At 41.6% G+C, this 25,386-nt stretch overlaps 2 protein-coding genes across 3 annotated transcripts; one reads left to right on the top strand and one right to left on the bottom strand.

The window, feature by feature from the left end:
* Positions 1-2,946: 2,946 nt before the first annotated feature.
* On the bottom strand, positions 2,947-9,017 carry efhb (EF-hand domain family, member B; the record flags this gene model as incomplete). The annotated part of the gene is made up of 11 exons (XM_079228005.1): positions 2,947-3,093; positions 5,728-5,909; positions 6,039-6,263; positions 6,535-6,742; positions 7,099-7,250; positions 7,336-7,403; positions 7,502-7,582; positions 7,670-7,799; positions 7,938-8,048; positions 8,244-8,418; positions 8,859-9,017. The coding sequence occupies 11 exons, from the start codon at positions 9,015-9,017 to the stop codon at positions 2,947-2,949; spliced, it is 1,638 nt and encodes a 545-aa protein (XP_079084131.1).
* A 963-nt stretch (positions 9,018-9,980) lies between these two features.
* On the top strand, positions 9,981-20,639 carry rab5ab (RAB5A, member RAS oncogene family, b). 2 transcript variants are annotated; one of them, XM_079227189.1, is made up of 6 exons: positions 9,981-10,132; positions 11,688-11,914; positions 12,824-12,975; positions 13,639-13,761; positions 13,966-14,059; positions 17,950-20,639. In XM_079227189.1, the coding sequence occupies exons 2-6, from the start codon at positions 11,749-11,751 to the stop codon at positions 18,063-18,065; spliced, it is 651 nt and encodes a 216-aa protein (XP_079083315.1). In that variant the 5' UTR covers positions 9,981-10,132; positions 11,688-11,748; the 3' UTR covers positions 18,066-20,639. The 2 variants fall into 2 exon arrangements, with proteins under 2 accessions (XP_079083315.1, XP_079083314.1); XM_079227188.1 differs by having other exon boundaries at positions 9,981-10,136.
* The last annotated feature ends 4,747 nt before the right edge of the window (positions 20,640-25,386 follow it).

The raw sequence follows: 25,386 nt of genomic DNA, 5'->3' as shown, positions 1-25,386 counted from the left end.
GCCATGGGATGCAGCTGAAAGTTCCAGAAAGAGCTTACTGCTGTTTCCAAATGTCAACAAGTAACTCTGTTGAGTTTGTTAAACCAATATGTTGCATCAATAAATTGCTGGATTATAAGACCAAATAGTTCCCATGACCCTTTCTTTACACAAGAATCCACCCGACCCCTCACCAGAGCATGAGAGCACAGCAGTGAGAATGTAATTACGCTCCGAAATACCAGAGGGCGCACAAACCAAATGTACTGTGAAGAATCAAAAAGGACAACCAGTGTAATGGGAAAAACGGCAACAAACCAACATCCACAATGCAGAGGAGGAATTGTCATAACGGTAAACTCATATCTCATATTCATGGACTATATTGCCTTTTTGCAAGCCTCGTAAAGAAAGTAGTCAAGTAGTACGCATTATCACGAAACAAAGGTTGAATATCCTGTAAACTCTTTGATTTGGCTGCAAAATATGTATTCTTAAGACTTTTTAGGACCTTCTAAGGCATCTGGAAAAACAAATTGTCCCTAAACATCTATCGTATCATCGTGTGGCATAAATCCACCTTTTTGGAACCATCTAGTCCAGAGACCGTCGACCATATTAGGTCGAGGGAAATTAACGATAAATTCTGGTTTCTCTCCCTTCATAATTTCTGTAATTTAACAACGGTTTGTGACCTCGACATCATCAAGCTAATGTAAAAGCTGCATTTACAGGTGAAGCCCTTGTATTCCATGACTGTATTCTCGGCATGTGATACATGAACTATATAAAAGGGACCAAATATATTAGTGTAAATGTATGCAATAGTGCAGTAGTGCAAGCAACAAGATAATTCAGCAACAAGATAATTCATTCTCCATAGTAAGCAGGAGGGGGGCGTATGTTCTGGTACATGGGTTTTTGGCAATAAAAAATAAAATAAAAAAGCACTTAATGGATCGACAACACAAGTCTCATACCAAGTGAAGTACAGAGTTATTCCATCGCTGCGAGCCAAGAGCGACAAATTCTCCCAGAAAACGTTCCCCAGCCGCTTAACTTCTTCTCACGCAGCCGGTTCGTCTGAGCCCACGGTCACTGCCAGAAACGTGTCACTTGTCAAAAAGCATTCCGTCTGACAGGCTGGTGAATGCTGCGTGTCATCCCATTCTGTGAAAAGCGTGCTGCAATATTATTAATGTTGACAACGTATCGGACAAACAGAGGATTCTGTCATTAGCGGCCTTTAATTCATGCATAATGAAATACGCTGAGGATTATTCTAATTTTCCTGCACAGCAATATGTGGTCTGTGGAAGTTTGCGTGGGTTTTCTTTTTTTTGGGTGTTCCAGTGGAGCATCTCGCAGAGTCTTAATGAGATTAAATGAGTGCGGTTAGCTTAGCACATGTCAATATGCTCGTGGATATGGTGAGAGCACATTAAACAATTTGCCACGCCTGTGCATCACTCAGTTTAATGGAAATTAACAAGGAAACAAAAACAAGTGGTGAATGTACAAACAGCTAATGGTGTTTTTTATTAGTTATTTCTCCGTTTTATAATCTGCAGACACGTGCGGCAGGCGAGGCGGCGTGCCAACCCGTTTCATTAATCTGGTTAACAAAACAGATTGCAAACAATTCCTCGTACCTCTGAGTCTGTTTTCAATGTCTCGGCTCCAAGAAGCCATAAATTAATTTTTGCCATCTCCGTCAGACTTCCCATTTCAAGGTTGATGAATAGAATTACAAGATAAATGTGCTTGGAATTCAAACTCCGACCGAACAAATGACGGGTCAGGAGGACCGCAGCTCTCAGTATTTACTCGGGTCTTTCACCGGCACAGAAACAGTCACGCCAACCGTTATTGTTAAGTCCAAAGCAATCAATTACAGATTTAACACTGGCTCCCAGCAGCTTAGGTGGACCAACAAAAGATGACATGTTGCCTCCAACAAAAGACAGATGAGTTGTTGACATGACAAATGAGCTGTTGCTGTGCATGAAATTCTATTTTTTTCATTTTAATAGACATTGATACTCTATAAACAGACATGTAATTGGAACGCCTCTTTTGTTTGCCGACACGTTTCTCTGAATCTGTGGCGTTATTAATATTTTGTGTTGTGACTAATTGAATGCTTAGTGTAGGTTGTTTATTGTGCAGGGAGATTAAATAAAGCAAGCACTTTAATAACTAGTTTTCATTTTAATTTTTCTCTCATCTTCAGCCTATTTTGTCATTTATTTTTCATGCCATTCTCCTGTGTGCGATTGTAGTTTCTACTTTTGTTTTGACAGAAAACCAGTTATAATATTCAGGCCAGAACAAAGACTGTTTGAGTCAAAACAACTCACAACTGAGGCTTCTTCAACACAACTTGCGATTTCAAAGATATTATTAAAAGATAATGATGAACACATTCTACTTTGTTCCACCCCTAAGTGAGTTCTTGTCATTTCCCTGCATGCCGATGTGAAAAGACGTGTATAAATATGAACCTGGTTGGTTTGTATTGAAGGTGAAAACCCACCCAAACACCCGACAGGTGAAGGTTTATTTATTGGTGCAAAATGTGCTCCATAGTGTATCAATAGCTACTTTGAACACTGCATGTAATACCACGATCATGTTAAGCAACAGTGTGAAATAAAAGTTGAAGTCAGTTAAAGAGAATAGCAGCAATATGTGACTGAAATAAATGATGTGCAGATGATGTTGTTCTTAGTATTAAAGTCCGGTCACATAGAAGATTTAAATGAAACTTGGTTTTCTGGAGTTCTTGTGTTAATGCATCAAAGCTGAATTTGTTCATTCAGATCCCCAGTAGCTTGAGTTCATATAAACAACAGTGTAATGACAGAAAGTGTTCTATTGCTTGTATAAAAATAAACAAAATGCTGGCCGGGTAGTGGAGATATTGTTCGGTGAGGAAACACTGGGCCGGTAAAAATATATTGAGCATCATATTGCTTTTATTTCCTTGAGTACGTTACGGAAAACCTCGACACAGACCTCCCCGGTCGGATGCTTCATAGACGCCAGCTTCCAGGCTTCTTCGAACGTCTCTTCAGAAACATTATCACACACATTCCTGAAGATCTTTGTAATCTGTGAATAGATGGATGAAAACGTTAATATAAAACAAATATTAACTATTTCACTATTTCACATGCTATTTCCAGCTCTAGAAAAGGCAATTTCCATGATATTCATATATTTGACGGTCCAACCCTGGATTAGTCAGGCAGATAGGTGTAACAATTGTGGGTTTATACGTACAAGCATGACATTTTGCACAGTCATATATAATAGTCTAATGAATAATTCTAGATATGGAGCCACCACGAAAACGTCCTATGGTAGCCATGGCGGCCATTTTACAAAATGGCCGTTTTGACCCCAAATATGTTTATATTGCAACCCTTTTTGCAATTACAACAAATCAGTTGCCTTGATGAAGTGCTGGCTTCAGGAAGCGTGGACCACAGGGGTTTCCAGTTTTGGGGATCGATCCATCCCCAATCCCCAGGTGAGGGCAGATCCATAACAACCTTGAGCATGTTTCCCCAGCAGTGCCCACCCGTGTACACAGCCCTCTTGATTTGTTGGACCAGGACTCCTCTGGTAGGGGGAATAGCTTCCATGGCTCGTCCTTTCTTTGTGAAGAGTGCCTGTCGAGCTTTGTCTATGTTGAGGAGATTGCTGGTGCGATCGTAGAGAAGAATGGTGAACCGTTCAAGTACTGCCACAATGTCATCAGAGATGTCTGCTGTCCCCGTGGACAGATCAACTAAGGCTGGCGTCAATTCGTCAAATGCTTTCCAGGTATCCCAGGCTATCTTCTTTCCCCGTGTATTAAACGACGACACTGTGTCACACCCTGTGTATACATGGAACATCGGGAGGGCCTGTGACTTATCTGGTCCAAGGAATGCTGCAATTTCATGTGCTGGTATATACCTGAAGTGCTTCCCTGTCCCAAAGGCCACCCAAAGCTCCTTGATTTTGAGTTTGGTTGTTGCTGCCACAGCCAATACCACAACATCTGTGTCCACCGTACGCAGAAGAATTTTCTGAAATCCATCACAGACTGCATCCGCGAGATGTAGCATCATTCGTGTATCAGCCTCCTCATGGTCACATGGGGCAAGATGACTGGTGTCCCGTGCGGGAATGCACGTCACATCTGAACCATTCGTGGTGACTATCTGCTTATCTGATACAAGATGTGTGATGTGTTTTGTCAAGAAGGCAAACAGTTCTGTTTTGTTTGCATCAATTCTCAGGAACTGCTGCCAATTACCTGGTAGAACAGTGGATCCGTCAACTCTCCTTCGAATGCCTTTCCCACGTTTGTCCCTGGCTTGAGATTTCAGGCTGTTATTACAGTACTGGTCCCAGACTATATCCACACGACAGGCTCTTTGCAAGTGTCCTTGTATGAATGGCAAGAATACTTTCAGTGCATAATCATCAAAGGTTTTGGCAGCAACTGGTTTCAGAAAGTTGACCAACACTGCCCCGTCAAGGATAGCGACGTCAGTATCTGGTTTTGGACCATCACCTCTGACCTCTGCGCTGATGATTCTGATGAACAGTGATTCTGTGGGGCACTGCAAACGTTCTGGTGTGATTGTTTGGCACAAAACACACTTGTTCCAATCCGTCTGTACCGGCGCCTTTGATGGTCCAGGTTGCAGTGGATCCACTAGCTGATAACTGTTGGACATGTCTCCATTCCCAACACCTACAAGCAACTAACCACCACCTCTACAACTACCTGAAAATACAAATGATAATCTGTGTTATTTTATGTCACAAACATCCTGATGGAACCATGTCGAACCATCAGATGCCCATAGCTAATTCATTATTCTATTTAGGTCGAATTAACCCACAGCAACGCACATGAACTTCAATATCTGAAATAGGATCAGAATTTATATTTCCCACACATTGACGACGTATAGTCTAATTTCGGCCGCCATAGTTTCAATATCCGCCCAGAATTATTTTACCTAGGGAAATGTACTTCACTAGCTGCTATAATAATAATAATAATAAAAATAATAATAATTAATAATACCTACACAGGTGGGAATCCTCGCAGCTGGTTTGGCGCTTGAACGTTTTTTTCCCCCGTTGCCATGGCAAAGCGTCCCCCACGCCCATCCCACACACAGCTGCGCAAGCTTGACAGTGCGCGTATGTCAAAACAATAGCACATGAGGACATTTGTATAAGGAATTTAATGATGACAATCCCTTAAATGAGTGTTGGGGGCCAAATGTAAGACTCGCAAGCTCCCAAGTAGTATCCCCCCTAAACTTTAAAAATTCCCCCTATGTGGAGCTCTTAAGGGGGGAATCCCCCCATTTTGAAAAATTAAACTTATGCCCTGAAGTTGTGATCATTTGGTGATTGAAATGATGGCACTATATGTGTATCTAGAGTAATTTCATTGGAACATAATGAAGCATTTGTGTCGTCTGGTAAAACATATTTGCGGTCAAAACTGCCATTTTATAAAATGGCCGCCATGGCTACCATAGGACGTTTTCGCGGTGGCTCCATATCTGGAATTATTCATTAGACTATTATATATGACTGTGCCAAATTTCATGCTTGTACGTATAAACCCACAATTCTTATGTATGGATGCACCTATCTGCCTGACTAGGATAGAGTATTTACTTCCAGTACATCTTATTTTGTCATTTAGAGACGCTAGTGCGTACGTACCTCTTTCTTGCTGCGAGGACAGAAGAAGTGTTTCTCATAAACACCCTCCAGGGCATTAACTGATGGATGCAGAAGATCTGCAGCCGTGGACGTATCCCCATAGTTGTTCTTGTCACTGACTCTCTTGATGCGGGGAGCTGGAAGGTCGGAGCGCACAGATGGGATCCCATAGGTGCGGCCATCTACGTGAAGACAGACCACATGATTCGTGAGGCCTTTTAGAAGATTGGAGTCAATAGAATATAAATACGCTGAATTAGCGCATATACAACTATATAGCAGTAGCAATCTCTACTCTATTTCTGACTTACTGGACGTGGGCGGATCACAGACGGACCCGATGAGGGAGGAGGAGGTCATGAAGGGGTCTGGGCCTACCCCGGGTCGCCTCAGGGTCCTGGTGGTCTTCAGTGAGCTGCCTGGCTTAATGGGCTCCAGGTCCTCAGGCTTAATTAAGGCCCGAGAGGCAGGAAGCTGTGCCGACTCAGATTGAGGCTTCCCCTCTGTGTTGTCTGGAGCCGTGCTGGGTTCAAGCTCTGCAGGAGACAACATCAAAAGAAAAATGTTCCAGAAAATGAGCCTCCACATGGAACCTCTGCATCACCCTCATGCTAGATGATGAACGCTTTAACTACCATGACTAGAAAACGCATGGCTTTTATTGCCAAAATCTGATGTTTGTGTTGTGTAGTAGTCTGAAATACTATAATAATAAATAAATCTGCATTTGTAATTCAGTAGCTGAGACCTGAGTGAGGGAAATGCATTCAAATTGTAAAGCGAAGCAGAGCGGTTTGTAAAACTGACCAGTCGTCATAATGCATTGCTCTCGACTGTTGATGGGCATCTTGTCCTTCCAGTTGAGGAAGTTGGCAAACTCCAGGAAGTTGATGAGACCGTCCTTGTCTGTGTCACAGTAGTCTATCAGGTCCTTCAGCACCGGCTGGCTCACGTCCAGCTGGAATTGACGACACACTGCCTGCAGGTCCTCTTTGTCAATCCTTCCCTTGCCCGCCTCGTGGTGTACATAAACAGATGCACTCGTAAACACATATTGTTGAGACTTTTGTGCGACTGAGATAAGAGAACTATAGGAGCATTGTTACTTTATCAATTCAATTTGATTTATTTTGTATAGCCCAAAATCCCAAATTTCCCTCAGAGGGCTTTACAATCTGCACACATACGACATCCTCTGTCCCGGGACCTCACGTCTCATCTCAAACCCTGCGACTATTATTTTTGTATACTAAAAGAATGTGTGGTCAACTTTGCACAAGGAATTAAATTAAGAAGGCTCACTGTATTCCTCCAGGTTAACTTTGAAGGTGATGAGTTGAATAGCCAGCAGAGTGTTGGTCAACAACGTACCTTGTCATAATTTCTGAAGGCCTGCAGCAAAGAGGGGAAGAGGTGGAAGTTGACCTTCTTCAGGTAGTGTCGCACTGCGTTGACCAGGCTGCGCTGGCGGTCTCGACCTCTCACGTACTGGCCTGGCTCTGTGGAGATTAAATCTCCAACACCTGTACAGGAAGCAGACAAACTGTAATTTGATGATGAACAAAAAAAGCTTCAGTCTGTAATTTTTCTTTTTTACATAAACTTTACCAAATTCATCCAGCGGCAAGCGTTTTCCAAAAGTGTGACCTGGTGGAAAATTCAAGGTATTTCCTCTCCTGAACAGATGGGTTTTAATGAGAGAAGGAGGTTGAACTTTAGTTAGTAAATTATAGTCGGTTCACAGTTGATCAGAAAAAGTGACATAAAAACGTACACTTTGGTTGTTTTGCCAAGTTGTGCCGCCATCTTTTCCTTGGTCCCAGATCTCTTCCAAACAGGGTTTGGGTTACAAAACCTAAATCACGGGGAATGAAGGCATGAATACACAGTGTTGTGGAAATTGAAAACATAGCAAGTTGTGCTCACTTAATTTAGCCCTTACTTCTGTGTCTCCCCCAGCCAGCGGAGGGTTTTGCAGGTATTTCGTCCGTCACTGTGATGAGGTGTGACGATCCCAAAGCTGCCGTCTTTACTGAAGTGACTCGAGTCGTACTTCCTATCGATCCTCTCACCTGCAGAAGAGCAAGGTGAGTTTAAGGGGATGAAAGCTATAAGTCATTTTTCAAAATGATCAATAAAATTGAACAAATAGATTGTTGGTAGTGAAACTAAAAGGCAATATGCGTAACTTTTTTTTTCATTTGTCTTACCAACAAAGTAAGCGTTGTGGCTGCGAAGGTAACCCTCATGTCCCTCCTGAGCTTCCCTCTCCACCTCTTCTACGGTTTTTGAAGGGTTAATAATCTCACGGATATCCAATCCTGAACAAAAGAGAACATTCTCACTTTTAACTATTCATATTTATAGACCTAGAATATAACACTTCAGAAAAACTGAACACCTTTTTTATAAACAATTAGCATTTTCATGTTACAGCATTTGTGTTTTAACAGACCATTTTATTATTATTTATTTGTTATCGTGTCAGCCATGACATTGCTGGACGGATCACATACCTTTGACTGTCTTCACACCATATGTAGTTTTGTTATTGTTGCAGGTGGGAAGTCCAACATGCTGAACATGTGACCTCCCCACGGCCTTTTGACTGGAGGCGTACACTGATTTCCTGAGTTCTTGCACCTTCTCCTGGAACAAGGTCTTTGGGGGAGGATTTAGCAAACTTCTGACCTGTTGGAATCATGTAAAAAATTAATCAATTATATCCATATGCTGGGTGTGTTTATATTAAACTGTGAACTGGGTGAAGCCAGCTTGTGCCAGAACGAATACCGTACACATTACGGTGAAACTAACTGCAACAAATCTTCTTTTCTTAAGTTGAGCTATTGTGAACACCAACAATTACAAATTACAAAGAGGCAATTAAATAATTAATAAAGAGCATCTTAAAATGCCAACAAGCAAATAATTGTATGTCCTAAATATGTGTAAGATATATGTTTTGAGAGCCATACATCTCATCACCAAGCGGAGTAATAACTGATCCATAATCATAGACTTAAAACATACCAACCCACCGGTTTGGAGTTGTATAAACACAAATGTTTTGCCTCTTTAGCGTTAACCCACAATGAGACGTGTGTGCTTCTGTTCTGTGTGGTACTCACACTGAGCCCAGATCTGGTGCTGATGCCATGAACAAGGGTGCTGGCAACAATTGGATCATTTGCCTTCCCATGGTGCACCCTGATGGCTCCTGGCTCCGGCTGGATGCTGTTGCGAAATGTCTTTACCCCCGGTGGGGTGAGGGCCTGCAGAGGAAACATGTTGACATGCACCTTCAAAGCTGCCTGACACTTTAATGAGACATCACTTAAATTGAGCTAATGTGCACTCTATAGATGAAGATCAACGAAGCACAAACACTAGCACTAGCATCCCACACACACACACACACACACACACACACACACACACACACACACACACACACACACACACACACACACACACACACACACACACACACAATAAACAAAGGACTTACTCTTGCAGCTTCTTGAAAGCAACATTTAGCCCGGTCTCCTGAAGGTATAAGTTTCCCGGCCTGGTGTGACGAGCATACGTTAGTATTCCGTGTAAACGGTTAATTTAAAGCAGAGAACAGCAGAGTTGAGCTTACCCGCGGTATGTCTGGACAGCAATCTGTATATTTCTGTTGGTGGGAAGTACTTCCGTCAGTCATATTCAACTTGAACTCACGTGTGCAAAGGCAAACCCTCTCATTTGAACTCTAACGCTTGTCCTCTCGACAGTTTCACCAAATTCTTGAGCTGAACGCCGAGCGGTGCTCCTGTTTTTTTTTAGTTTCGTTGCCTAGCAACGTGAGACCTTCAAACTCCAAACGTTAATTTATTTTGTATAATAAAGATTTTGTGATTTTTAAAATGAGTAGTTATTAAGGTAAATGTAAATGGTTAGTCAATCCCATATTTGTATTTATTAATATTAAGGCACGAGACAAACATTTTTTTTGTTGTTGTCTTTTTTTGTTTTAAACCCAAGAGTAATTCTTCTTTCCGCCCTATTTTCTCGCTGTACGTATTACTAGTATTTTTATTTATTATTATATTTTCTATTTTTTTATGGAAAGGCACATAACATCGGCAATAAACCCTTCCCTGTGATTGGTCCGTAGCACCAGGGGGAAAATGACGTAGGGGGGATTGTCAATTCCAGTCATACGATCTGTCATCATCCTTCGTCCGATGCGAAAAGGGAAGTTGAAATAAGTGGGAGAGAGGGACATCGCGCAGCCTTATGAAATCTAACGTCACGGTAGCCGGCTGGGTCATCGACACTCCGAACGGACAGTGAAGTGCCACAAAGACCCGGAAGACACCATTAACAACAACTCTCTCTGTCTCTCTGTCTCTCTTTGGTAGGTGAGTAGCTACTAGCAGCATTAGCTAACTGGCTAACGGCTCCTCCCGATGCGGCTAAACAGCGTTAGCTCTCCAAGGGCCAAGCTAGGTAACGTCGTACGGCTAGTGAATCCGGGACCGGTCGTTATGTTTACATTGCCCACGTTATAACCCATGTTTGATGTCGGGAAGAAATATGTAAACACAGATTAATGATGAGGAGGAGGAGGAGGAGGAGGAATTCACAAAATGAACGTCATGCAGCTAATGTTAGCCAGCTGTCACTAGCTTGTACACACCCAAAAAACTGCATCATCTGTGTGTTGGCATTCTCAAAACGTTACGTGGAGGTAAACGGCGGTGTGTGCGCGCGTTACCACCCAGATAAGACCAGTGTGTGTTCTTATAGGTCACATTAGAGATTGGTTTGAACTTAATCTGGGGGTTGTGTTGTTAACGCTAGCGGTCGTTAGCTTGCTACGAGCCAGTCAACAACAACACGACAGGTTATTTGTGGTTGGCTCGGTGTCGTAATGCGATTTAGACAAGAAGTTGACAGTCATTATTTTTGGACTGATGCTCTGTGTTTTCTTAATCGGTGGCAATGCCAAATGTCTAAGTTAGAGAGCGATTATGTTGTTGTCTGTATGATGTTGTTCTTCACCTTAAATCTATAGACATGGTGTGTGCATATATAAAGAAAACTAACATTTCCCCAGATCCACCCCGTACTAATCCCCCTCTGTGAAGCTCTGCCTCACATAACGTGAAGCTACAAGCAGGAGTTGCCAGAGGTTGTTGTTGTTACAGTTACACCAGTTGGGCAACTTTGACATTTCTAGATGTCTCAGTGAAATCAGTACAGCTGAGACACTTTTTGGCAACTTTTAGAAGCAGAAGTTCAGATGCACAAAATGTTGGGGCGGAAAAATGAAACATGCAAATGACGCAGCTAAACCCCTAGAGTGTTTTTGCCATACCTGTTTGCTTGTTATGGCAAGCAACCAACTATTGTGTGGAGGGGGGAGGAGAGGGAGAGAAGTGTGGCTGGTAATGTGAAACTCTTCTTCACTCACCTAAAGTAAAATTCCCTCCATGGCCATTGTATCATCTGTTACATGTGTTTGGACCGCTTGTTTTAAAATAAATATTGTTCGAACAACGGCATCGGTCCAGAGTTAACAGTGCCAACATGAGTTATAATAAATAACCGCTGCAATATTAAACAGGTATGCTGCTTCAGTAAATTTCATTTGAAAATGTGATTAATTAGCTGGACAATACTTTCTACCTTTTTTTTATTTGGTACATAAAACCAAGTTTTTGCGTGTTCTGTACCATGTTTTAAGGCTCTTTCACCTGCAGAGAAGACACTTACCTTATGATACATACTATAACTGTCTTTCCTTGCTTGTCCTAATCATGATTCATAGTTACAGAATATATGTGCCTTAATTTTCTAATGAAGACAGTTAACCTCTACATTTTTATTTTATCCATAGCTATCTTCTGACATAGATCTTTTTTATGTGGCACTGACACTTTGCTTTATTTTCTCTCTCTTCCGCTCAGATATTTTCTACCGTTTCTCACAGTAAGTCAGCTCCCAAAAGAAGAGACCGGGCAGTGTGACATGGCAAGTAGAGGCGGAGCTACACGACCCAATGGGCCAAACGCAGGCAACAAGATCTGCCAGTTCAAACTTGTGCTTCTAGGAGAGTCGGCTGTGGGGAAGTCAAGTCTTGTACTTCGTTTCGTCAAGGGGCAGTTTCACGAATTCCAAGAGAGCACAATCGGAGGTACATGTCTTTGTTTTTCCCCTCTGTGAACAGGCCTGCGAAATTTTATGAAAGGACTGACACTCTTTTATTTACCTTCTTGTCACAGGGAGACTTGCAATGGGTGGCACAGTGGAATAAGCTTTGAATATGTAGATCATCTTCTTAAGGGTAGGGTACAAACGGATAGCCGTCACAAGACTCCTATTTCCCAGTCAGTAAATATATTACGAAGTGTGGCAAACATCAGCATATGCGGGAATATAGAAAATAAGAGCAGAGCAAATTGGTATACAAGTTGTTTAACATCCCCAAAAAGAGCATGGGGGCCAACAATGAAGGATACGCATGAGAAGAAGGGGACATGAAGGGGAGATTGAGAACTGTGAGTGTGAAAAAGGCCGACAGGAACTGCAGGAGTTATTAGGTGAATTCCTGGGCGTCCTTATCTAGTTCCTGGTTTGTCCAGCAAATTACGTGATGTTAAAGCAGTCAGTTATCATCTACATACCCTTTCACCCTATTGGTCTTACATCCTGCTTACTGGATATCGTGTGGTTGACGAAAACAATCAAATGTAAAATTCTGGATGTTTTTGACCCGGGGATCGGCAGTCCAACCCCCAACGGCAAAAGTGAAGTTGTTTCCAGTGGAAATGTGTGTAACTGACTAATTGACATTAAAACTCCCTGTTCGCATTCAATCTACCCAGAGTAAATAATAATAATGTAAAAAAGGTGTTTGAGTGGATCCCACCCTAATTAATGCTTCAGCACCCATACAGACTATCGACTGTGTGTGTGTGTGTGTGTGTGTGTGTGTGTGTGTGTGCGCGTCTGCAGAACTGCTCTTAAATTATTACCTTTCACAGAAACAGGCTTTGTGGACCTCAGTAAACACATTTGTCATCGGTTCCTCCACTTTGTGCAGCTGCCTTCCTGACTCAGACGGTATGTTTGGACGACACAACGGTCAAGTTTGAAATCTGGGACACAGCTGGTCAGGAGCGCTACCACAGTCTGGCTCCCATGTACTACAGAGGCGCCCAGGCAGCCATCGTGGTGTACGATATCACAAATGAGGTGAGTCGGGTTGTCAGGTTTGCGTGTCACACGGATGAAGTTCTTGGCAGGAGTGGGGGGTTATTTTGACAAATGAAGAGATGAGTCATCGTTCAACAACACTGACGTATTAATTGCACATTGTCTAATAAACAGTCACTTGAGCACAACAATTTGTATCATTACAGTAAGTGCTGATGGATTTTCATCACAAAGACAATATTTTGGACGTGGAATCGTTAACCTTCACATGGTTAATATATTCAAAAATGTAGTGTCTTTTACACTACATTTAAATGTCAAGTGCAACTGAAAACAGCTGCCACTAAAAAAGACAACAGCCGATTTGTTTCTAATCTATTTGAAGTTGAAAGATAAAAGTGTAGCACACAGGCCAAGTGTTTTTTTCTCGTTTGCGCTGCATAACTTCCTAATGGCAGTATAACCGTGCCTCCAGCACTGTACGCACTGCTCCTACTGCACTGTGTTGGTTTCATTTTTCGTCTAAAGCATTATTTAATTGTTCCCATTGTTGTGTTTTGATCAAAAGATTAGCAAAAGCCCAGCCAGCCATCCTGGGAAGCCTCTAGTCGTCCCCACCTTTCCATCACATGGGTCTTATTGTTATTTTCACTAACAGAGTCCCCCTCCCCCTCCCGTCCTCTCCCTGTTTTTGCTTGCCAGGAGTCATTTGTACGGGCGAAGAACTGGGTTAAAGAGCTTCAGAGACAAGCCAGTCCAAACATTGTAATAGCTCTGGCTGGGAACAAGGCTGACCTCGCAAACAAGAGAACGCTCGACTTCCAGGTTCGTGCTGTTATTCATCAGTCGTGTAAATGGAACCAGAAATATCATTATACATACATGTCTGTTGAAGCTTACCTAAAACAATTGTCCTTGATCCTCTCTACAATACCTTCCCCCACATGTGGGTTTTTTGAGCATGTAAACTGTGAGCTACCAAAAATCATTTTAATGAATGATTTCCTGATGTTGTTTTCACTTTCGTAGGATGCACAGTCATACGCAGATGATAACAGCTTACTCTTCATGGAAACGTCAGCAAAGACCTCTATGAACGTGAACGAGATATTCATGGCCATTGGTGAGTGTCTCATCTCTTTTGTCCTTTCTTTTCTCATTTAAAATAAATCGAAGCAGAGCTAATCACCCATGTACCAGCCAGCTGTGGACAGACGGTGGTGCATTTAGGCCCACAAAGTTGGGAAAATGTACGTGTATTTGCATTCATGTTATGACTGATGAACTGGACTGAAGAAAAAGCAGGATTTTAATAAAGGTAGGCTGGGTTAATACTGAAATGAAATGTCACAGCCCATAATGTTCAACAAGTGCTGAGTATGGTACTCTTCTTTTTTTTTTTTTCTTCTTTTTTTAAAGAAACCTCCTGGCGGTTGTTGAAGTAATGGTGCGTTTTGTTAGACCCTGTTCTCTCTGGGAGAGACGTAGTCTTGGCCTCCAGCAGGTCTAGAGGTCACTGTGGCCTTTTTGAAGGGCGCAGCATCTGAAAGCTGGAGCTCCGTTTGAATTTAAAGGACACCTGTTTTTCTGGAATAAAGCATCACAACAAAGTCCCGTCAGCCCCAGGGCCCTGTTTCTCGTACCTGGCTAAACAAAGTCAAGAAAATGTCCTAATCTCCATCTTAAATTAGCGAGATGATTGACATCAGGCTATCTGGGTTTCTTCACGGCTGATCCGCGCTGAAACTCGCGCTCGTTAATTCGAGCCAGACGTCAGTCATCTGGATAAATGCGCGCGCCCGCTCCTCTTCAGAAGGGATAATAATCGAGCACTGACACCACAATGTTCTAACAGTACAATGGGAAATAAACTCAGAGGAACCTCTTTTTTATTTATCTGCTGAGAAACAGGAGATGATCATGAAGGCATATGAGGAAGTCAAGACCGTAGTCATTCACAGCAAACGCATTGCTAATATTCCAAAGTTTTTGCAACGTTGTTGCCGTGAACGCAACTTTAACACCGCCCCCGCTGCGAGACATAAGCGTCGCAAATATATCAGACAAGTTAAATGCGTCAGTGTTGGGAAAATGTATCGGCACATTTTAAGTGCTTCATTACCCAAATCAATCAGATTATATTTACGAATAAATATATACTTATGAGGATATATGTACTGTATGCGCGTATGAATCATGTACTATATGTATATATATGTATGTGTAGATTACCATATAACTAGGAGTTTGAATATGTGTATGGGCGGATCAGTATGTATGTATTATTCATAATCAGAAATTCAATCAATTGAAGCAGTGAAAATAAATTGTGTGTGATTCTCTGTATTCTCATCACGATCACCTTAATCATGTTCTACAATAATGATATGTATGGTGTACTAATAGCACTGTCATATAATTATGAGTGCTTTCAACACATCCATAAGTTTCTTAAGAGCTAAATAAACTTAAGAACAGCGGCATGCAGCGGCTGATAGTCTGTGTCTGAGACGGGCGATCAGCTGCGCCTGTAGCGATCAGTGTCCGCGGCTCGAGAAGCTCTCATAAATAAATTATTTCTTGCCGGCAAAATCTATATCGCCGCGTACAGGAAGTCATGATAATGTAAAGGATGGATCCTGGCGATCTGAAAGAACTCTCTCCCTATAAAACTAATATAACTAATATCGCTCCTTCATCAATGAGGAAGTGAGATGCCTTTTTTGTCCGTGGGAGTGGCCAGCTTATCCAGTGAATTTCAGTAAGCCTGCCCGGGAGCAGGTTTAAATTTTTGGCTGTGTTTCTATGGTGATTTATCTAAGCTTGCTTCAAGAAACTGAGAAAGCCTGACCTACGTCATCTTATCCTGACAATTAGCCCGCTAACTCAGTAAGCCAGGTACGAGAAACAGGGCCCAGGTGTGACACCCATGCCCCACCCACACAGGTGTTTTCACTTATGTTGCCTGATTAGACTTTTTTTTCCTCAAACAGCCGGTGCTTGATTGACAGCTCCCTCACTTTCCTGTCAGGGCGGGACAAATGGCACTGTTATTAGGCTCGTTCGTTAGAGCTGCGCCTCGCCTGGAATCCAGACGAGAGCAGGCGGCCGCAGCAGGAGGCGTTGACAAAAAACTGCAATCAAGTCGGACAGTTTTCAAAGTATACACAGGAAGTCACAGAAAAAAGTACTTCCTGTTAGTTCCGAACTTTTGTTTACTTGTAGTTTACAGATCACGTTTAGATTTATTATGTGTTTATAAATATATATATTTATGTAGAAATGACTGTGTAGCTACATCCTTTGGTATTTTTATGTCTGCCTGTGAAATACATTACTACTGGTTTAGATATGTGTTATGAAAATACGATTTTGTATTATCAACCACACAAGATATGTTTTTAGATTAAACATAAGACGAATAGTCAATAATCGAGGGTTAAGTATTACAACTACACATAAAATAAGGATTTTCTACAACACGTGGTGTTTGCTGTCAGATCTAAGAGCCAATCAGCTCTCTGATGTGGCGAGAGCCAGGCGTTTTCCATCATGCACTGGGCCAAGCAGTCGTTTTGAGAGCAACTGCAGCGACTGACTCTGAAATCGACAGCCGGCTTGGTCTAGTGAGAGTATCGTTGACCACGTGTGCATGATGTCAGAGCAAGTCGGACACAAATCTAACCGGCATGCATTGCACGCCGATCGCCGCCGATCGATTCTGCGCAGAACTGGCTCATCTCGAACGAGCCTAATGTTACTGCCAGTGTGTTGTGTTTGGCGGCATCGCGTAATTATGTGATCATTATGTGATCACCTGTGTGAGTGTGCAGGTCCCTTTTTTTTAAAGGGATCTTTATCCTAAATGGTTGTTTGTTAAATACAAAATGATTGTTTTCATTAGAAACTCTTAATTTAGAATAATCCCTTGAGATGCACCATCTCTTTTTTTTAGGGGTGTCCTTAGCGACAAATAATGCAATAGAAGTCAAATTTGACAAAACATAAAAAAATATGTATATAAATGTTCTAAAAACACACTTGGAGATCATACTCCACATGATAGCATTGATTAATACAGTTATAAAACATAATGAAGGGATCCTACATTTTAATAACTCAAATACTGATCTATGTATCGACCTAAATATTCAGCATTGGCTGGAATTATTCCTCTCTTTTATGATTTTTATGTCATAAACGGTACAAATTATATTAAATTAATTAAATTAAAATTGACAAAGAGCCACGTAGCCCCCTGTTTTAGCCTGAACATGCCCCATTCACAAACTCAAAACATGCATTCAAAACCAGTCCAGCCCAAACTTTTTTTTTTAAACTGTTTTTCATCTTGTTTGTTTTTTGTTTTACGACCAGAAGTGACACAAGAGGGTGCAGTTAAGTTATATTAACGTGGAATGAGACCTTTTCAGGCCAACAAAATGTTGCATTTAACTTTCATGAACTGAAAAGTTGTGAAATGAAAACAACTCCCAGACCAGAACATTATTTATGAACTGTATTGAAGATGAAACTAGAGATTGAGACAATAAACTCGTGTTTACAATGTTTACTGACGGAATAAATCAAGAGCGAAGTAGAGTCATTTTCTAATGACTTCTCTATACAACCTGACCGTTGTTTGCAACTAGAGGAGTCGCCCCCTGATGGCCATCAGAGAGAGTGCACGTTAAAGACACTTTCACTTTTCAGAACCAGAGGTTGCCGCCTGGTCGGGTCCCGTCTTTGCAAGTTGGAACAGTTGAATCGGGGGCGTGGTGTCCCAGAGAATGTCATAGAGTTGTAGCAGTTCGTTTGGAGGAGTCTAGGGGACAGAAGGTGTAGATTATTTTTCTGAAAAATATTTAAATAACCTCTGTTGTAATGTAGATCGAAACAGTGAAAAGTATAAAGAAGCGACTATACCCGAATATGGAGGGCTTGGCGTGAAGCTACACTTAGGAATAGTTTTTCGGCGACGTCATTGTTGACCTCGTTGCCGTGTCATTGCAGCAAAGAAGCTCCCCAAGAATGAGCCTCAAGCGGCCGGAGCCAGCAGCGGCCGGAACCGGGGGGTGGACCTGACGGAGACGGCGCAGCCCACCAGCCGTTCCTGCTGCAGTAACTAACTCTTCCTGCCTCTCTCTCTCTGTCTCTCTCTCTCTGTCTCTCTCTCTGTCTCTCTCTCTCTGTCTCTCTCTCTCTCTCTCTCTCTCACACCCTCCCTCCCAACTGGACATCGGGCTCCTTGGCTTCTTGACGTCAGCCTTGACCGTCAACCTCACTCCCCTGGAATAGCTAAAAGACTTTGTATAGCTGCATTTCTAATACCTTATTTTTTTTGTTATGTTCTTTTTCAAATCTTTTTTTAAGAAGTGTATATCAGTATAATGGATGCATGTATCACTACAACGCCTACAAAAACACACATTTGTATCTCTTATTCAGTTGGAAGACTAACCCACATTTAGAAAGACGAGCGAGCGACAAACCCGCGAGCGTGTGATTTGTGTGAATCTCCAAGTGTGATCTGCTGATGAGAAGGCGTAGCCTCATCTGTCACTTCACAGGGTCGACTGGGTGTGAATGGTGTTGCCTGTGATGCTCTTTGTGCCGCGGGTCAAGTTATGCTCACAATCAGAAAAAAAACTAATTGTTCCCTATCTTGAGATGCCTGTCGTCGATGCATTGAGACGGTGCCAGGAAAAGGACTGTTGTTGCAAACCAAGAAATCATCTGTTACACGGGAAGACGTCTTCATCCGAGGCTCCTAATGAAGGGCGGAAAATAGATTGTTGGTACTGTCCAGTTTTTGGAAGAAGAAAAAAAGTTAGGAAATACACACACAAAAAAAGAGTCTTTGAGAGTATTGAAAAGAAAAAACGCCTTGATACACATCCAGCTTCCTGTTCCACCATCTGTAGAGCAATATGGGCCACGTTGCCGCACATCAACAGCAAAGTCTTCGCTGTGTGGAAAACATGGAGTTTTGTAAAGGAACCAAAACCTTCAGGTCAACATGACGGGGTTTTCTTCTTAAATTCCGGCTTCGCCATTTTAACAAAATCCTTTCCGCGTCACATTTTGACACCGATATGGCTTCACGTGGGGGAAAGAACATCAACAGGAGCTGCTTCGTGAGCTGCAAAGACTTTTGAACACACAATGTTAAACTCTCGTCTTTGTTAATCCGCTCCCTTTCTGTCCCGGCTGGTCGTCGACCTGCACCGATTTGGATGATCTCAATCAAACGTTCAGGCCGCACACAAACAGAATATTGGACTACCACCCATCGTCTGTGGAAAAAAAATAATATAAATATATATATACTCAAATGTTGTTATAGGGTGCAATGTTATCTTCTTCCTCCTTTAGCACAGCTTGCTGAGCTCCTGAGCTCACAAGGAAATTGTCTAGAGATTCCGAACAATTGTACAGTTCAATATAGGCCCTCCTTTTTTTTTTTGCTTTAACCTAGACCGTGTCACAAATTGGTCAAATGTTAAGCAGTGGTGGTCTCTCTTAGGTATATGTAGTGTTATTAACAAAATCCCTCTCTGGTGTCTTGTTACTTTTCTCATGAAATGGTCCATGGTCATGTTTGAAAGGAACTTTTATTGCATTGCACAGTGTTGATCATGTTTTAATTAATGACTTGCCCTTCGATTTTATATGACGGACTGTATTGGACGTGCTAACCTACAGCTATGAGCGGGTGGCATAATTAACCTGAATGGTGGTCTCTCTTACAGCTTAATGAATTTTAATGATGTAATACAGCATTACTAGTGATGGGCTGATCAGTTTTGAGTGTCTGAATACAAACTTAATAAATTCAATAAAGAGGTCTCTTGTACGCCTTTTTGCTCTGAATGTGGGGGAAGTAAATATTCTGCTTTTATTGAACCCAAATGTCATGTTACTTGACAACTTAGATGTTTTGTTTTATTACAAAACTCCAGCCACAAAAGTCTGTAGAGATCGGAGCTTCATGGTTCATCTGCTCCTCACGAGGATTGTGAGGATTTCTAACTGGAGCTGCAATGATTATATAGATTGAAATACAGCTAATCACTGTTTAATTTTAATTAAGAGTTTACAGCTGTGTTTAGGCACAGTGCATGCTTTCCTCTAAATGCAAACATGCATTATGTTTTACCATGTCCACCATCTTAGCTTATCAAGCTGACATGCTATATTTGCTTATTAGCACAGATTTGGGCTGAGGTTTAATGGGAATGTCATAGGTTTTGAAGATATTTTGTAATAAACAAATGAAAATGTTGACCTTGCGATGGTGCTAAATGAAACAGGAGCATTAATGTGTGTGCCAACTGCCATTGCCATTCATTCTCTAGTCATTAGAACATGTCTCTGTTTCACGTGATTGTAAATTTGAAAAACCTACAATTCCCGCAATGCAACTTGATTGCTACTGGCCAAGACTCAAATCTCAGTGCAGAGCTGACCGCCTGGAAAGAGGAGTCCTGAGGCTGCGCGGCACGGGGATCAACAACCGATTAAACTCACGATCTCCCTCTCCTCATGGGAGCCTTGATTATTGGGAAATTATTCCTCAAGGAACATCTCTTTCCTAAAACAGTGCAATTGGCACATCGCTAAGCCCCTCCCCTTTTTGATTACTGTTGCTCGGCCTGTCAAACTTTTGCACCATGACATGGTATGGTGTTTTAAAAATAAAATACTAATATAAACTAAATTATCCTGCTTTTCCATTTGTTAAAAGTGCGCCAGGATATTGCTCGCACCTGGCTACACTGGATATCATAGATTAATCATTCATTTTCAACAGTCTTTGTTTGCTAACTCGTTAAGCGAGCTAACACAATTAGCGTCTTACTTTGGAGCAAACATAGTAGTTTATTTTGTTTATCTTTCATGGATTCAGCTGTGACTGAATACTTCCACACTACGTAATTCATATCTGACACATCTCCTCAGTTTTTCCCTTTGGGAAGGGGGAAAAAACAACTAAACTTTGAGGAAGTCTGCTGTTGGACCGCTGAAGGCTTGACCAGCCTCCTGCACCTACTTAAGGTTGCTAACCAAGGATTAGATGGTGACCGTTAGAGAGGGGCTAAACTATCCAAGGGTCTATTTCTTCAGTAAAGTTGGTCCCTGAAAATGTACATTGAGATCTGTGGATTATTTTACCAGGGACACTGTTTCTGAAAAGACATTTTTGTTGCATTTTTCTTTTTTTATGTATTTAAAATGTAAAACCTGTGAGCGCCATGAAGAGAACTTCACTCACCTTCATTTACATACATTTTGCAGATGGATGATGAGGTCATTTAGGAAACAATGCGGATACTTCTTTAACTTTCAGGTCACCATTGGATCCAATTTCATTATGAAAAAAAAACCTTTAGTTGATTGTATGGAAAGATGAACATTTAACAAATCTATAGTATTATCACAAATATAACAAATGCATGTGATTAATGATATTTACAGGCATTTTTCCACATTCCGTTATGAATTATGTGGTTCACTGCTTTCCCACAATGTGCCCTTTTTATTATGTTGAGAACCCACCAACCCAAGAGATGCACAAGGAAACTTTTTGCACAAAAGTTACACAGTTTGCTTTCATCACAGCGGAGCTTCTTCGCGTTAGTCGGACCCGATGAGTCACTTTGGACTCGATGAGTCACTTTGTCGCATGCTGCTTCGACTGAAAGAGCTACAAATATCTTCTTTGTCCGGAGAGTCAAATCACAGCCCTGTGATGAAAAGTTCAAACGTTAGAGTAATGACGACAACAGTTTTTTCGATTACAATCTGTCCCGTGGGAGGTTTTGATCCCGGATCTTTCACACCGTGAGCCTGCATGTTACATTCATGTCAATACATTATTTTGAATAAAACTTGTAATCCCAACACTGTTTTATCGTATTTTTAACTTCATCTCATGACACTGTTGCCAATAATAAAAACAGCGTTACCATGAATTAACAGGACAACTGCTCTGCTGTATTGTCTGTTTACAGTATGATACTGCTATTGGGTTTTATAGTATGATGCAAAGTGCTTCTAAAATTCACAAGAGAGCTGGTTACCGATGAATATGTTATAATGTAGAGGGAGCCAGAATTGCAACAAAAAAAGAAACTTATTTCCAGGCCGTAGGACCCGAGGATTGATGGACGTAACCGCTCATCCCGCTCTGCACCACAACTACAAGCAATGATGGTTGAGTCTATCTCTGTTTGTCTGAAGATATACATAACATCTTTTAAACTGAATTCAGCTGTTTGCAGACCTTTCAACAGTTTCCCTGGCAACACAATCAATTTGGGATTTGTGCAGGATTTAACTGTCTGCAACCTGCCAAAGAAGAGAAGAAAGTGAGAACAAAATGTGTTGTTGGTGTTGTGACATTTTTGGTCAAAAGCCTGCAAACGAGGTGTATCAAAGTTTTCACGTGTAAAGTGTGAAAAGTTTCAGCGCATCAAAAGGAACTGCACTCTGTCTGCATTCTGTCTTTGGCCGTGCGTTTTGTCAGAATTGATGGCAATTGTTTCAGTTCCAAATCTGGCACACTGACGGGAAACGTGGAAAACATGTTTTTGTAAAATGTGACAGGCGCCGAAAATAACGCTTACTTTGTGTATAAACCTTTCCGTCAGCAGTATATTAAAAGGTGACAACATGTGTTTTTAAAATGCCAAACAATAAATGTCTTGTGGATTTGAGTGTTTTTTGGCGTTCAGCCCTCGGCATGGAAACCCAGAGTAAAACAGCCAGGCGTTTTCTGAAGACATGTTGCATCATCTTTCCCCGATTAATCACTGCTATAAGACCGCGTTCAAATAAATCCTCAGGGCAGATCTCTCTTTATTGTCACTGGATCAGCTCCAGTTTACACTTGAGACTGTCTGTATGTCCGCAAATGTCAAAGGATTATCGTGTTGAGGGACCGAAACTGTTCAGAAGAAGCCTGTTTCTGGGCCGTCAATCACACATTTCCAAATTTAGCATTATCAATTTTTTTAAAGTTTTCTTGCACAGCTCAAGTTTTCATAAACTGCATTAAACACACTGAATACCAATGTTAATGTGTTTTGTTTTGTTTATTTTTATATTTCACACAGGCCATCTTTTAAAAGCTACAATGAGGAACTTACATTTTGTGTTGATTCTGGCGCTCCCTGTGGACAAAAGTGATAGTGTTTCTAAGCGCCAGAGTCTCTTTTAGAAAACCTCTCATTTTACTGCAGCTGGGTCTGCCAGACCCGCTCAGTCCTGGTTCAGGTTCTCCTGTGCCTCCCTTCCCTCCAGCAGGCCCGGCAATACGGTCTGTAAGTATGTAGCTCATGTAGAGGCATCAGTATTAGACTGAGGCTGTTTCGTAACCAGTTAAAAGTTCCTTATTATAACTTTAAACATGTCACAGTTAGAAAAGCACAGATGCATTTAAGTGTATTTAGTTGATAGGAAAGTTGTAAAAACAAGACACTTTGGGCAGTTTTATTGCTGCATGTTATGACTTAATTCATTTAGACTTGTACTAAAACATCACTTCATGTGACAGACTCCTGTCATGAGGTCTTTACATCCGGCCTGACTTATTGAAACTCAGGATTCAATACTTGCACATCCATTTCCCTCTGGTTGCCATGTGGGGGCAGCAGTGCACCGCGCTAACACACTGTTCCCATAAGTCCAACCATCTCTGGTTATGTTTGCAAAAACAGCCTAGAAAATAACATCCATCATACACCCTCTTAAAAAAATGGATGCATTTGCAGTTAAAATGTTGACGTGCTGGATTGATAACCACTTTTCACAGCACATCAGGTTCACTGTCAGCTACATAAAAATGTCAAATCTTGAGTTGAGCGAGTGGCAGGAGGGATGATGCAGCATTATTTTTTCACAGAGTAGTCCAATTAAACGGAAAAATAAATCTATTCAGTGAAAAATAAATCAAAGAACACCTTTTATATTGCGACCATTTGCAATAGAAATGGCCTGACCGCACACGTTTAAGTCTTTGCATGCAATTCCAGCACTGATAAAGCAACACTCACATGCACTGACAGGAAAAAAGGGAAGAAGTGAGTCTACTTGGTCACATGTCCTTGAGGGAAATCAGACATTTACATCGGCGATAACATGTTGCGTTTTCTTCAAGTTTCGGTTCTCTGCCCTCATCACATATCATTTTGTTCAAACTAAAGGCTAAAGAAATATAAAACGCATGACCTCATGAGCACCAGAGGACTTTGTCGTTGTGCTTTGAAATATAAAAGCTTTTGTGAACGATCTGAATCTGTATTTTTGATTGCACGGCCTATACCGGTTTACAAAGGTAGACCAGCAACCTTTCCACTCAACAGAAATGCCAGGTAACATCAGAAGTGCTGGTTGGCTGCCTGCATTTCGCTGCGACCCCCACCTGTCCTGGCTGTCAGGCGGTCACCCTGGGACGTCGCCCCGGTGACAGCCCCATTACGGTGAGAACTTGTCCGGCTGAGGACGGTTCCACTGTGTTTTTGTCCTCGTGATGTTATGATGCGCAGTGTTCCCGGCGACGGCCGGGAGGACTTTACACTCCTGAGCTTCAGATGCATTTCATCCACGTCCGACCTGCAGGCCGATGACGGGACAGAGGGACCGGTTACCATGGCGACACGCCGCAGCATCCACCGGCTCATAAGCCCGTGTGGTTTATCGCTCTGTGGCTGATGCCGATCTAACGCACCCAGCTCTCCGGTGGCTCACACCTTGACAGTAAACAGGTCACGTGGCGTTATATGCGCACACAAGAATAACATCTTCAAACAAGGCTTTGATATTGGATATTGTGCTTTTGATATTTGATTCCTTGATAACAACAACAGCGATGCCAGGCGTAAAGTTTCCATCTGACCCGGTGCCTTATGTTATTATTATTATTATCTCTGTACGTTGCACATATTCTTAATATGTTATTCTGGGAACTTCTCCACGTTCCTTTTAAATATACAGATATATTTGAAGTATTGTTTTAAAATGTATTTTTCCTTGTTTGTATTGCAATGTTCTTTTCTTTTTCTATTTGTAATTCTTTACTTTTTCAAAACTTGCATTTCATTTTTTTCTTTTTCTTACCGTGCTTATCGTTATGCACCGGCATAGCAAGGCACATTGGAAGGGTTATTCAACGTTGTGCAGTTTTGTTTTTAAGTTTTAAGTTGTGTTTTATTTTGTGATTTTTATCGATGAAATGTTTATTTTGCCATCTTGGCCTGCACCCCCTTGGAAAAGAGATTTTAAATCTCATTAGGACCCTCCTTGATATTTATCTAAAGAAAACCTAACATTTGGCGTTTTCCAATCACATGCTGGATTGCACATTATTATTTAATATCCAATGAAAGATGCAGCAATGAAGTGCCTCATTGCCAGCAGGTTGTGACAGTGTTGTAATTGCATTAAGTG

The sequence above is a fragment of the Taurulus bubalis genome (genome assembly GCF_910589615.1).
Source record: "Taurulus bubalis genome assembly, chromosome: 12".
Taxonomy (NCBI): Eukaryota; Metazoa; Chordata; class Actinopteri; order Perciformes; family Cottidae; genus Taurulus; species Taurulus bubalis.
Note: the sequence above shows the minus strand (reverse complement) of the source record. Positions and strands in the feature narration are given on the sequence as shown.